Raw genomic sequence first — 15468 nt, 5'->3', positions numbered from 1 at the left:
CAGCGAGAGTTTCAGAGCATGGTTTGTATTTAAGAACAGGGTTTTGTAAATATAGTTGACACAAGAGAATTTGTGGAGAGAGATTATGTTTAGCATGTTTAGGGAGTTAAACAAGGGGGCTGAGGGTTGTCTGAAAGCAGAGTTTGTTATTATTCTGATAGCAGATTTTTGCTGGGTGATGATGGACTTGAGGTGGTTTGGAGTGGTTGAACCCCATGCACAGATACCATAGTTGAGATAGGGATAGATTAGTGCATAATATAGAGAGATGAGAGCAGAGTTAGGTACATAATATCTGGTTTTGGAGAGTATACCAACTGTTTTAGAGACTTTCTTAGTTATGTGTTGTATGTGGGTGCTGAAGTTGAGTCTCTTGTCTAGGAATAGACCAAGAAACTTTTCATCATTTTTATTACTAATGATTATATATTTATATATTTTATATTTATATAGTAATTTTTATATTATTTTTTTATTATGTTATTTTTATATTATTATTTTTTATATTATAATTTTTATGTTTGTTTTATAATTGCTATATTATTTATATATTTTATATTTATATAATTTATATCTTTATATATGTATTTATTTACTTTATTTATTTATTTATATACAAGAAGGTACATTGGGTTTGTGAGGAGTGTGAGAGAGAGAGAGAGAGAGAGAGAGAGAGAGAGAGAGAGAGAGAGAGAGAGAGAGAGAGAGAGAGAGAGAGAGAGAGAGAGAGAGAGATAATAAGTCACAATGCCCGAAACGCATTGCGTAATAGTGGCTTTAGGCATTGTATGTACTAGCTCTATCTATATATCAATCCATTAATGTAACATCACTTGTATGTATATACCTTACCTGAATAAACATCTGAATCTGACAATAACGTACTGGTCGGTCCTGGACCCTTGTCGAGGCGAATATGAGAAACAGCCTTCAGGAATATCTCTTATAAGCATCATGATAAGAAAAAGTGAAGTACGAGACATGAGGTGAAAGACCGTGAGGTTAGAGATGTTGAAGTGAGAGAGTGTGAAGTGGGAGAGATAATGAGATGAGAGACTTTGAGATGAGAGACGTTGAGATGAGAGACGGTGAGTTGAGCACAGAGGGGCGGACTTCACTGAGAGAGAGAGGGTCTCGCACCGGGTCCAGTTACCGGTGAAGGCAACAGATGGCAGCACCTCACCGCCCCGTTAACCTGTGAACACATGTAAACACCCCCCCCCCCCTCACTTACTTCTCCGGTCCCGGTAGTGTAGTCATGTTCGTTCTCGGCTCACAGTCGGGAATTCCGGGTTCGAATCCCGGGCGGGATTCGAACCCCGGAAACCCCCGGAATTTCTGCTGGGGTAGAAATGGTTGGGTAGCATCCATCCCCCTCAGGTCGTTCAACTTTTCTTCACGTATTGCATCAATGACATTCAAGCCCAGAGGTGCCCCTAGCAGCACAGCCTAGAGGTGCCCCTAGCAGCACAGCCCAGAGGTGCCCCTAGCAGCACAGTCCAGATGTGCCCCTAGCAGCACAGCCCAGAGGTGCCCCTAGCAGCACAGTCCAGATGTGCCCCTAGCAGCACAGCCCAGAGGTGCCCCTAGCAGCACAGTCCAGAGGTGCCCCTAGCAGCACAGCCCAGAGGTGCCCCTAGCAGCACACTGTTGGCGGGGACGATCACCGGGGCTCCTGGCAAAACGACTGGCTGCATCTATGATTGGTTGGCTGGACGAGATGATTTCGCACTTTGAAAGATTTCCCGCGAGTCCTAACTCCTCTGCCTTAGATTCCACCAGGTGTGGAATCAGAATCAGCAGTATTCCACCAGCTGTAGATCCCCTGGCAGGGACGGCTGTGTCCCTGCCAGGGTGCCATCGTCGAGGACCCAGATGTTGAGATCGCTGGTGACTTCTGAAGCAGTCATGCAGAAAAAGGGAGGTGTTTGGCTTCAGGACACGTCCTCCGTGTCCGTACTGTACGTGGAAACACTTGCCCGTGTCCGTACTGTACGTGGAAACACTTGCCCGTGTCCGTACTGTACGTGGAAACATTTGCCCGTGTCCGTACTGTACGTGGAAACACTTGCCCGTGTCCGTACTGTACGTGGAAACACTTGCCCGTGTCCGTACTGTACGTGGAAACACTTGCCCGTGTCCGTACTGTAGGTGGTAACACGTCCTCCGTGTCCGTACTGTAGGTGGTAACACTTGCCCGTGTCCGTACCATTGGTAACTAAGTTATCGTAACCTATCCACCACTGCCCACTGGATGGGGGGCGGTGTGCAGGACAAACATATCAATTGTGACACTAGCTCTCCACATATGTCAGCTGCTTAATTTAGAAACTGTAGTTGTGGTCGGTCACGAACCCATTGTTGATGTGACGATGTGTATTGAATTGTGTAAGTAGCTCGTCGATAAAACGACAACCTCGCTTCTTGCGGGTCAGGGTTCGATCCCCGATGGCCCAAGGCACAGTTTCTTCCCATCCCAGCTTCTTGTTCTCAGATGCGTTTCAAGTGCCGTATATATATATATATATATATATATATATATATATATATATATATATATATATATATATATATATATATATATATATATATATATATTGCCAATGCCATAAAGCACATTAACGTGGAGGATATTGGTGGCTTACAGGTGAGGCCGGGCGGCCCCTCCCCGCCCTCTACAACACCCCCACATCCTAGAGGAGGGGCGGCTACAGCAGCTCTCCGTGTACCAGGAGTTAGGAGCTGGGCTGCAGAGGCGATCATCGGGCAAGTGGGAAAATATAATTGGCCCGAAGCGTGGCCAGGGAGTCTGGAGTTAGCAGGTTCATGCTCCACCCGAGGGTTGCCGCGCGCTGGCGGTCACTTCTCTCTCTCTACCATATTCCCACACATCTGGACCCCAACGAGTGTGTACTCGTGTTTCAGGAGGTCGTATCCAACCCTTGGCTCTCCTTCGTGTTGAATTTTATTTTGTTTATGCAAGTGTAGTAATAATATTCTCACAATGAGCAAAATCCCGACTAGGGACCCGCCGCCCCATCTTCTCCAGGACTTCGCCTCAGAGGAATTCAGGTCCGCACATTCTACGTCTGACCATGACGGGAGGTGCGCCGGACCACCCTCACTACCCTACATCTTGATAACCAACTCCCGTTGCGACCCTTGTGCCCCACACCGGACCACACCGGCCACTAGGATTACCCTGGCAGTGTTACGTGAGGTGGCATGTGACAAAGAGAGAAAAAAAAGTGCGGATGAATCGATGAAGTTTTTGAAGGAATTGTGTGGGGGGTTGTGTAGACGGGCGCGTGGATTGGTGCAGGAAAGAAAATGTCATGCTTGTAATATTTTCACACCCTTCTGAAGCGCTTTACGACCCTGGATCGTGCGTGTGTCACTGCGGACGGCGGCTGGTCCAAGGCCGCCACCAGCGTCTGGTATAGTTGGACGCAAGTGGCTATATGTGAAACTAAAATAATCGGTTAAATAAACGTTGAACACATCAGCCGCCACCGTCCCCGGAGGGAGGGCCGGCGCCTACCTGCCCTCTGGAACACCTCTGAAATACCCTGTGATAACTCCCAAGACGCTCACCACCCACAGGGGAAGCCTCGCCACCAACAGGGGAAGCCTCACCACCCACAGGGGAAGCCTCACCACCCACAAGGATACCTCACCACCCACAGAGAAGCCTCACCACCCACAGGGAAGCCTCACCACCCACAAGGAAACCTCACCACCCACAAGGAAGCCTCGCCACCCACAGGGGAAGCCTCACCACCCACAGGGGAAGCCTCACCACCCACAGAGAAGTCTCACCACCCACAGAGAAGCCTTACCACCCAAACACATATACAGTGATCACAATGCTTGAACCCTGACACCCTCCGTCCACCCTATCCCCTACTCCCAAACTAACACTGTAAGTTATGGGCGGGAGTATTGGTAAGGGAGGTTCAGGGAAGGCCGGGTCCCTGCTCGACGCCCTGCCCTCCCTAAATGCGCCCTTACATGTAGTGATGCTAGGGCTAGACTCGGCCGGCAAGACCACGGCCCTATACCGCCTCAAGTTCGACCAGTACCTCAACACGGTCCCAACCATCGGCTTCAACTGCGAGAAAATAAAAGGCACGTCGGGCAGGTGCAAAGGTGAGTCCCAGGTGTTGGGCGAGATGCTTGTGCAGGGTCAGTTTTTGCTGCTGGGCTGGCCCGGGGCAGCGTCCTGTGACAGGCTGCGGTGTTGACAGGCGGCAGCCCGGTAGTTTGGGGCTGGGTATTGTGACAGGCAGCAGCCCAGTAGTTTGGGGCTGGGTATTGTGACAGGCGGCAGCCCGGTAGTTTGGGGCTGGGTATTGTGACAGGCAGCAGCCCAGTAGTTTGGGGCTGGGTATTGTGACAGGCGGCAGCCCGGTAGTTTGGGGCTGGGTATTGTGACAGGCAGCAGCCCAGTAGTTTGGGGCTGGGTATTGTGACAGGCAGCAGCCCAGTAGTTTGGGGCTGGGTATTGTGACAGGCGGCAGCCCAGTAGTTTGGGGCTGGGTATTGTGACAGGCAGCAGCCCGGTAGTTTGGGGCTGGGTATTGTGACAGGCGGCAGCCCAGTAGTTTGGGGCTGGGTATTGTGACAGGCAGCAGCCCAGTAGTTTGGGGCTGGGTATTGTGACAGGCAGCAGCCCAGTAGTTTGGGGCTGGGTATTGTGACAGGCGGCAGCCCGGTAGTTTGGGGCTGGGTACAGTTGTCACAGCTGGGGTGATGGTCCCTCCCGGTACAGTTGTCACAGCTGGGGGTGATGGTCCCTCCCGGTACAGTTGTCACAGCTGGGGTGTTGATCCCTCCCGGTACAGTTGTCACAGCTGGGGTGATGATCCCTCCCGGTACAGTTGTCACAGCTGTGGTGTTGGTCCCTCCCGGTACAGTTGTCACAGCTGGTGTGTTGGTCTCTCCCGGTACAGTTGTCACAGCTGGTGTGTTGGTCTCTCCCGGTACAGTTGTCACAGCTGGGGTGATGGTCCCTCCCGGTACAGTTGTCACAGCTGGGGTGATGGTCCCTCCCGGTACAGTTGTCACAGTTGGGGTGTTGGTCCCTCCCGGTACAGTTGTCACAGCTGGGGTGATGGTCCCTCCCGGTACAGTTGTCACAGCTGGGGTGATGGTCCCTCCCGGTACAGTTGTCACAGCTGGGGTGATGGTCCCTCCCGGTACAGTTGTCACCGCTGGGCTGATGGTCCCTCCCGGTACAGTTGTCACAGCTGGGGTGTTGGTCCCTCCCGGTACAGTTGTCACAGTTGGGGTGTTGGTCCCTCCCGGTACAGTTGTCACAGTTGGGGTGTTGGTCCCTCCCGGTACATTTGTCACAGTTGGGGTGTTGGTCCCTCCCGGTACAGTTGTCACAGCTGGGGTGTTGGTCCCTCCCGGTACAGTTGTCACAGCTGGGGTGTTGGTCCCTCCCGGTACAGTTGTCACAGATGGGGTGTTGGTCCCTCCCGGTACAGTTGTCACAGTTGGGGTGTTAGTCCCTCCCGGTACAGTTGTCACAGTTGGGGTGTTGGTCCCTCCCGGTACAGTTGTCACAGTTGGGGTGTTGGTCCCTCCCGGTACAGTTGTCACAGTTGGGGTGTTGGTCCCTCCCGGTACAGTTGTCACAGCTGGGGTGTTGGTCCCTCCCGGTACAGTTGTCACAGCTGGGGTGTTGGTCCCTCCCGGTACAGTTGTCACAGATGGGGTGTTGGTCCCTCCCGGTACAGTTGTCACAGCTGGGGTGTTGGTCCCTCCCGGTACAGTTGTCACAGCTGGGGTGTTGGTCCCTCCCGGTACAGTTGTCACAGCTGGGGTGTTGGTCCCTCCCGGTACAGTTGTCACAGTTGGGGTGTTGGTCCCTCCCGGTACAGTTGTCACAGTTGGGGTGTTGGTCCCTCCCGGTACAGTTGTCACAGCTGGGGTGTTGGTCCCTCCCGGTACAGTTGTCACAGTTGGGGTGTTGCGCCCTCCCGGTACAGTTGTCACAGTTGGGGTGTTGCGCCCTCCCGGTACAGTTGTCACAGTTGGGGTGTTGGTCCCTCCCGGTACAGTTGTCACAGCTGGGGTGTTGCGCCCTCCCGGTACAGTTGTCACAGTTGGGGTGTTGGTCCCTCCCGGTACAGTTGTCACAGCTGGTGTGTTGCGCCCTCCCGGTACAGTTGTCACAGCTGGGGTGTTGCGCCCTCCCGGTACAGTTGTCACAGTTGGGGTGTTGCGCCCTCCCGGTACAGTTGTCACAGTTGGGGTGTTGGTCCCTCCCGGTACAGTTGTCACAGCTGGGGTGTTGCGCCCTCCCGGTACAGTTGTCACAGTTGGGGTGTTGGTCCCTCCCGGTACAGTTGTCACAGCTGGTGTGTTGCGCCCTCCCGGTACAGTTGTCACAGTTGGGGTGTCGGTCCCTCCCGGTACAGTTGTCACAGTTGGGGTGTTGGTCCCTCCCGGTACAGTTGTCACAGTTGGGGTGTTGCGCCCTCCCGGTACAGTTGTCACAGTTGGGGTGTCGGTCCCTCCCGGTACAGTTGTCACAGTTGGGGTGTTGGTCCCTCCCGGTACAGTTGTCACAGTTGGGGTGTTGCGCCCTCCCGGTACAGTTGTCACAGTTGGGGTGTTGGTCCCTCCCGGTACAGTTGTCACAGCTGGGGTGTTGGTCCCTCCCGGTACAGTTGTCACAGTTGGGGTGTTGGTCCCTCCCGGTACAGTTGTCACAGCTGGGGTGTTGGTCCCTCCCGGTACAGTTGTCACAGTTGGGGTGTTGGTCCCTCCCGGTACAGTTGTCACAGTTGGGGTGTTGGTCCCTCCCGGTACAGTTGTCACAGCTGGGGTGTTGCGCCCTCCCGGTACAGTTGTCACAGCTGGGGTGTTGGTCCCTCCCGGTACAGTTGTCACAGCTGGGGTGTTGCGCCCTCCCGGTACAGTTGTCACAGCTGGGGTGATGGTCCCTCCCGGTACAGTTGTCACAGCTGGGGTGATGGTCCCTCCCGGTACAGTTGTCACAGCTGGGGTGTTGCGCCCTCCCGGTACAGTTGTCACAGTTGGGGTGTTGGTCCCTCCCGGTACAGTTGTCACAGCTGGGGTGTTGGTCCCTCCCGGTACAGTTGTCACAGCTGGGGTGTTGCGCCCTCCCGGTACAGTTGTCACAGTTGGGGTGTTGGTCCCTCCCGGTACAGTTGTCACAGCTGGGGTGATGGTCCCTCCCGGTACAGTTGTCACAGCTGGGGTGATGGTCCCTCCCGGTACAGTTGTCACAGCTGGGGTGTTGGTCCCTCCCGGTACAGTTGTCACAGCTGGGGTGTTGCGCCCTCCCGGTACAGTTGTCACAGCTGGGGTGTTGGTCCCTCCCCTGAACACTAGGCTACCTAACCTTAGGAATCCTGTGAACACTAGGCTACCTAACCTTAGGAATCCTGTGAACACTAGGCTACCTAACCTTAGGAATCCTGTGAACACTAGGCTACCTAACCTTAGGAATCCTGTGAACACTAGGCTACCTAACCTTAGGAATCCTGTGAACACTAGGCTACCTAACCTTAGGAATCCTGTGAACACTAGGCTATATGTCAAATCAACAAATAAAACCTGCCGTTTCCCATCATGGTAAACAGGGTATATCTTACCGTTACCAAGCAGTTGGCGCCCCATAAATCCCCGCCATCGGCCCCTGGAAACAGAAAGACAATTCCGTTGTGTTTGACGATGACACAGCCTGCGTTTGGAGTAGAGTCTAAACCCTGAGGAAAATATGCACCTTTCACGTCATTGCTGTTATGTAAAGACATCTAACTTGTCCTCTCCTATCCTAATCTTACCTAGCGTACCTAACCTAACCTGATATAATTACCTAAACTAACGAAAATAAGTGTTACAGATTGTGTTTTAGTATGGTGCCCCCCCCCCCCAAGTGTGACGTCACTATGACGCCATAGTGTTCAGATCGGTACAGGTTTTAGACCCTACTGGGAGTTTGTGACGTCAGGTCACGGAGAGATTCACAGCCAAGGTTAGGCTTTGGTTTGGACTGTTAAACGATATTGTTTTAAATATTTTATTATGCTGTTGTTTTGTCGTTAGTGTTATTTGTAGAATAAGTGGTTATTTACTTAAATTTACGATCTTAAATTTACGATAAATTTACTTACGATCGTTTGATGCGGGTCAATATGAGGGCCTCGGCGTCGACGCTTGAGTCTGTCTTGGACTGGCACGTTCAGTAGGAGGTCTCTGGGCGGTGCTGCATACTCGAGAACTTGTTCCACATACGTTGGGACTTGTTGAACAGGTTACTGAAGGCAGAGTCGATATTTAAGTGACTTAAGTGAGCTCCAAACGTTATTCCGAAGACTCTGTCTTCGATGGTTCCCATATAAAAATTAGCAAACAAAACTCCTAAGGGGGAGCCCATTGATACTCCGTCTATTTGTAGATACATGTCTCCTTGTGGACTGATGAAAGGGGCTTCCTTTGTACATGCTTCGAGAAGACTCTTCAAGTGTGGCTCGGGTATGTCTAATTTGGGGGTGCTCTCGTCTCTGTATACTCTGTCCAGTATCATTCCTATGGTTGTGTCGACTGGGACGTTGGTAAATAGGGATTCGACGTCCAGGGAAGCAATGATTCCATCGGGCTGTGTAGTTTTGATTATTTCTAGGAAATCTGCTGATGATTGTAGACTATAGTTGCTTGGAGTGTTGGAGTGCATGGAGTGTGTATATATATATGCCATTCACTCATATGTCTCCGCCATTTCTATGTGTAGTGTGAAAGTGTTTGTACCGACGCTGTTTTAAGCGACGTGGGTTAGACTGGGGTCTGTGGTGAGTACCTCACTGCCGGCCGCTTCAAGCCATTCTCTTGATCATCTACCCCCCTTACATTCTCTCCTGGTCGAGGTGGGTCGGGCATCAACACCCACAGGAAATAGTTCCCGTGTTGAGCTGCCGGCAGATACTGGTCACTACCCGGGTATTCCCAGCACAGGGAGTGGGGGAGGGAGAGAGAGAGCAGCCACAGGACCGGGGGAGGTCTGAGGACACGATTGCAGAGTCATAGGGAAAGGTAGTGGGGACGGGGGTAGAGGGAGGCGTGTGTGTGTGGGTGTTCCGGAGGTGGACAAAGGTGGTGTGTGGCGCTCCATATAATATTTCATGGTGTGTATTGTGTCTCCAGGTCACTCTGATGGCTGGGGGCGATAATGAGCTCTTTCCTTCCCCTCGTGGGGGTGATGGGGCGGACCCATTTTACCACCCTCACGGTCCTCACACACGATAACTTCGTCGGTGTGTGTGTGGGGGGGGGGGGGTTCGCTGGCCCTGAGTTCGACTCCTCCTCAGGTTGTGGGAGCAGCAGTGGTGGCTTCCGGCCCGGCCCTAGATCACATTACCTGCAACTTTTTCATTTTGTCCCGAGAGACGAGTTGATTGGTCATCGTCACTCATCCTGTGAGTGGCCATACTGACATAGAGGCAGTAGTGGTCAGCGTCACTCATCCTGTGAGTGGCCATACTGACATAGAGGCAGTAGTGGTCAGCGTCAATCATATCTTCTACAACTACATTGTACTCCGAACCATTTGGGCGACGCCCTCGCTTCTTGCAGGGTCGGCATTCGATCCCCGATGCTCCAAGGAGTTGTGCAACAGTTCTTCCCCTTCTCCCCTCCCTCTCTATTGCTATATCCCAGTTGCATGTCCTCATATCTCAGCTTCCTGTCCTCGTATCCAGTGCTGTATAGTCAAACAGGCTTGGCGTTTTATCTCAATGTTTACCTTCCCACAATACGCAATCCTGATTATACCTGTGACTTGTTCAAGGGTCTTGGGAAGGGGGAGGGGGTGGGGGGGATGATAATGGGGTGTTACTCATCACCCTCATTCATCATCATTCATTGACACATTCATCACATGAGTTCAAGCCCCAGAAACGTGGCCACAATTTCCTTGATTAATTATCAACTGTTGAGTAGTGAGTTGAGGAGTGTGATGAATAGTGACGATGAGTAGTGAGTTACGACATGTGTTGAGTAGTGAGTTACGGCATGTGTTGAGTAGTGCCACAGTGCAGTACATCGCCTCCCGGACTCACCTCCCCCCCCCCCCTGCCCCTCTCTCCTAGAAGTGGGGGGGGGGGAGTAGGGGGATACATGACACCAAACCCGGAGTTGATGTGTTCAAGGGAGGGGGGGAGGGGGGTATTAGGGTGGTGATTCCCCCACCCCCTCCCCTCCCCCTCCCCTCCCCCTCCCCCTCCACAACCCCCCCCCCCCCCTCACGCACACAAGAGAGTGAGCCACAATAAGTTATACAGAGGTTCAATGGCAGGCGTCGAATAAATCAGGAGAATTAGGAATGATTAAAATAGATGAATGGGAGTGGTAGAGGCAGGGGGGGGAGGGGGGGGGGTAGCATGCACCTCTGCTCTTATAGGACCTGCTCACCCCCACCCCCCTCCTCACACTCACCATAAGCTCATCATCCCTTCACTATGCTTTCACTATTTCATCATACCATTCCAGTACGGATTCAAATGATGTTATGATAACACAGACGGTTCTGTACGTCTCACACGAATATCTTAAATGTGAAGAGGCGGACCCCAAGAGTTGAAGCTCATCCTTCCCCGCTGTAATAACTAGTGTGATACGCAGAGGTTCAGACGTATGCCATCAGACTAGTACATGAGTTGAGGGGTATGAGCTACGAGGAGAGACTACGGGAACTAAACCTCACGTCGCTGGAAGAAAGAAGAGTTAGGTGGGACATGATCACCACATACAAGATTCTCAGAGGAATTGATATTGTAGATAAAGATAGATTATTTAACACGGGGGCATACGCATTAGGGGACACAGGGTGAAATTGAGTACCCAAATGAGCCACAGAGATATTACAAAGAACTTTTTCAGTGTCAGTGTAGTTAACAGATGGAATGCATTAGGCAGTGATGTGGTGGAGGCTGACTCCATACACAGTTTCAAGTGTAGATATGATAGAGCCCAGTAGGCTCAGGAACCTGTACACCTGTTGATTGACAGTTGAGAGGCGGGACCAAAGAGCTAAAGCTCAACCCCCGCAAGCATAAATAGGTGAGAACAGAAACCCCAGCATCGTCAAGACCACCACCCCCATCACCACCACCACCCCTACCACCACCCCCATCACCACCACCACCCCTACCACCACCCCCATCACCACCACCACCCCTACCACCACCCCCATCACCACCACCACCCCTACCACCACCCCCATCACCACCACCACCCCTACCACCACCCCCATCACCACCACCACCCCTACCACCACCCCCATCACCACCACCACCCCTACCACCACCCCCATCACCACCACCACCCCCACCACCACCCCTACCACCACCCCCATCACCACCACCACCCCTACCACCACCCCCATCACCACCACCCCCCCTACCACCACCCCCATCACCACCACCACCCCTACCACCACCCCCATCACCACCACCACCCCTACCACCACCCCCATCACCACCACCACCCCTACCACCACCCCCATCACCACCACCACCCCTACCACCACCCCCATCACCACCACCACCCCTACCACCACCCCCATCACCACCACCACCCCTACCACCACCCCCATCACCACCACCACCCCTACCACCACCCCCATCACCACCACCACCCCTACCACCACCCCCATCACCACCACCACCCCTACCACCACCCCCATCACCACCACCACCCCTACCACCACCCCCATCACCACCACCACCCCTACCACCACCCCCATCACCACCACCACCCCTACCACCACCCCCATCACCACCACCACCCCTACCACCACCCCCCACAACACTCCCCAATCACTTCTTTATCAGTCAAGTGTAGACAATTGTATGTAGTGTATTATGTAACCTATACACATGTCGGCCTCACAGTTGGGCGCCAGACTGTGGGGCTCCCTCCTGTTTTCACATGTATACAGCTTGCTTTCCTGGGTATGTATACCTGGTGTGGTATGTATACCTGGTGTGGTATGTATACCTGGTGTGGTATGTATACCTGGTGTGGTATGTATACCTGGTGTAGTATGTATACCAGTGTGGTATGTACTGGTATATGGTAACATTGTATGCCACTGTGGTATGGACACTTGGTGTGATATGCATTCTAGCGTGGTATGTATTACTGGTGTGGTATGTATACCACTGTGGTATGTATGCCCGGTATATGGTGCTTTACTCTTCATTTGTATAATTTGCTATATTCATGCCACATTATACATGCATATATATCATGTATATATTTTTTCACGATATTATACACCACTCAGTTACTGCATATTCATATACATATATGTATTGCCTACTTACCTGCAAACATACATATCCATGAATAGTACAAACATACATATACACGCATAAAACAAGCATAATATGAGTATACATAGCCATGCATATACGTGCGTGTTTATATTATTGTATCAAATATGCATACACATGCATCATTTAAACATTCATATGCATGCTGAAAACAAGCATATATATATATATATATATATATATATATATATATATATATATATATATATATATATATATATATGACAGTGTCAGATCACGGAAAAAAATTGAAACAGGAATTTCCTTAAGTACTTTCGTATATTAATACATCTAGGAAATAAATGACATCCAGACCGTCCATGCAAGAGAGGTGTGTATAAAGATTGTATTTGTGTCGCTGGTGTGATAACTGCCTTGTCCGTACCTGGATGTCCACTGCCAGGAATATTTTGTATATTGTGATCATGTCTCTCACTTTCATTTGTGTGATATTCATGTCCTTTAGTGTGTCCTTGTAATTCATGCCGTTCAACAATGCGATTAGTGTGGTGACGCATGTCTGTGGTTATGTTTGTAGTCATAAATTTGTGTTTTCAATATCGAATTTAAGCTCTTCAATTTCGCCTTTCCTTATAAAGGTTCTTATATAGGGCTGGCGTCATTAGAGATGCGTTCTTGAGGTAAACTTTGTTTGTATATCTGCTGCTAGATCTCTGTGGTGTGTGTGTGTGTGTGTGTGTGTGTGTGTGTGTGTGTGTGTGTGTGTGTGTGTGTGTGTGTGTGTCCCCAAGGTCTTCTGTCTTCCAGTGTCGTGAGGTGCAGCTCACGCAGCCTTTCCTCGTAACTCATGCCTCTTAGTTCTGGGACTAGCCTGGTGGCATACCTCTGAACTTTTTCCAGCCTTGTCTTGTGCTTGACAAGATACGGGCTCCATGCTGGCTGCATACTCCAGGATTGGTCTTGCATATGTGGTATACAAGGTTCTGAAGGTTCTTTACACAGGTTTCTGAAGGCAGTTTTGATGTTAGAGAGTCTCGCATACGCCGCTGATGTTATTCTTTTGATGTGGGCTTCAGGAGACAGGTTTGCCGTGATATCCAATTCTAGATCTTTCTCTCTGTCCGTTTCATGAAGGATTTCCTCTCGTATTCGGTATCCAGTGTCTGGCCTATTTCCTCCACCTAGTTTCATTACCTTACATTTACTTGGGTTGAAGTTTAGTAACCATATGTTGGACCATTCCTTAAGTTTGTCAAGGTCATCTTGTAGCCTCATACCATCTTATTCTGTCTTAATCCTCCTCATAATAGTTGCATCATCAGCAAACATTGAGTGGAACGAGTCTATTCCCTCTAGGAGATTATTTACATATATCAGAAACAGTATAGGCCCAAGGACTCATTCCTGTGGGACTCCGCTGGTGACGCCTCGCCACTCTGAGACCTCACCCCTCACAGTGACTCGCTGCCTTCTGCTGCTTAGGTACTCCCTTATCTAAAGGAGCACCTTCCCTTTCACTCCCGCCCGCATCTCCAGTTTGTGCACTAGTTTTTTATGTGGTACTGTGTCAAAGGCTTTCTGGCCATCCCAAAATATTCCGTGTGTATATATGTGTGTGTGTGTAACTGTTCCTCCATCTCTCACCTCCCTCGCCGCCCTCTCCCTAGGCACCAGCTTCTTAGTGTGGGACGTGGGGGGCCAGGAGAAGCTCCGTCCGCTCTGGCGGTCCTACACCCGCTGCACCGACGGCATCGTCTTCGTCGTCGACTCCACCGACACAGAGCGGATGGACGAGGCCAAGATGGAGCTCCTCAGGACGGTGCGGACGCCGGAGAACCACCACGTCCCGATCCTCGTCCTGGCCAACAAGCAGGACCTGCCAGGCGCCAAGGACGCCGCCCAGGTCAGTGCCAGGGAGGGGATGGCAGAAAATGAGACACACACTCTTGTTTACTTTCCTATTTGGCATACACCCTTAGTTTACCTTCCTTACCTGTCATACTCCCTCAGTTTGTCTTCCCCACCTGTCATACTCCCTCAGTTTGTCTTCCCCAGCTGTCATACTCCCCTAGTTTACCTCCCCCACCTGTCATACTCCCCTAGTTTACCTCCCCCATCTACCATACGCCCCAGTTGAGCCACCTGCCACCCTCCCTAAGTATGCTCCCCCGCGCCTCACCCCATCTGTGGGTCTCCTGCAGGTGGAGAAGAGCCTGGGGCTGCGGGAGCTGGGGCCGGCGCAGCTCTTCCACGTGCAGCCGTCGTGCGCCATCATCGGTGACGGGCTGGAGGAGGGGCTGGAGTGCCTCTACGACATGATCTGCAAGAAGAAGAAGATCAGCAGAAGCAGTCACAAGGGTAGTAAAAAAAGGTGATTTTGTGATGGTATTAGTTCCCGTATGTAGCGTGTAAGACCGTAGGATTAAATAAATTTTATGAGTGAAAGGTTTTACAAGTGGTGTTTTATTTGTTATTGTTTTGTTTTTAACCTTTTTGTCTAGCGGTTGTCCCCCGGTGTATGTGTGTGTGTGGTAGGGGGAGGGGCACCAGGTCGGTGACATATACCTCCTAAAGTGTATGTATATGTGTACTGGTGAGAGCAGCTTGGTAACGGACCTCACACCCTGTGTGCTAGGGATGATGATGTCGACTGCCCCGGTACAGGTGTGTGGGTGTTGACACACGAGTCTGGCTTTGCTCCTGGTCCTGCCCAGACGCTTATATAGTAGCCATTATATCCCGCCAAACACACACACCGAAACTTCGACGTTGGTACAACGTTCGAACAAGTTTTAACACCTCCTAACCAGTTATAACAACCAATATAGCAAGTTGTAACAACGTTCTAATGCGTCATAAACACGTTAAGCCAAGATGTAACAACTTTATTACAAGTTGTAACAAGCGGAAAATAAAGACAGTTTCGGTTTGTGCTTCCAGCCATCTCTCTTCACGCTCCGTCAAAACCTGCATCAAAGACTCACGAGGGCTGTTCATTAAATTCCATGACTCCATCTCACGAGTAATAATTGTAGTGACATTGAGTATAGGCAATCAGAGTGAGGATACTGTAGCCGAGTAGTTCAGCACCTCCTCACGTCTGAACCCAAAAAAAAAAGGCACTACGGGCTCACCA

General features: G+C 51.1%; 1 protein-coding gene across 1 annotated transcript; it reads left to right on the top strand.

Moving 5' to 3' along the window:
• Window positions 1-3075: 3075 nt before the first annotated feature.
• LOC123756725 (ADP-ribosylation factor-like protein 4C) lies at window positions 3076-14787 on the top strand. The gene is made up of 3 exons (XM_045739998.2): window positions 3076-4149; window positions 14000-14235; window positions 14534-14787. The coding sequence occupies exons 1-3, from the start codon at window positions 3930-3932 to the stop codon at window positions 14705-14707; spliced, it is 630 nt and encodes a 209-aa protein (XP_045595954.1). The 5' UTR covers window positions 3076-3929; the 3' UTR covers window positions 14708-14787.
• Window positions 14788-15468: the final 681 nt, after the last annotated feature.

This window comes from Procambarus clarkii, chromosome 26 (genome assembly GCF_040958095.1).
Source record: "Procambarus clarkii isolate CNS0578487 chromosome 26, FALCON_Pclarkii_2.0, whole genome shotgun sequence".
Lineage (NCBI taxonomy): Eukaryota > Metazoa > Arthropoda > Malacostraca > Decapoda > Cambaridae > Procambarus > Procambarus clarkii.
Note: the sequence above shows the minus strand (reverse complement) of the source record. Positions and strands in the feature narration are given on the sequence as shown.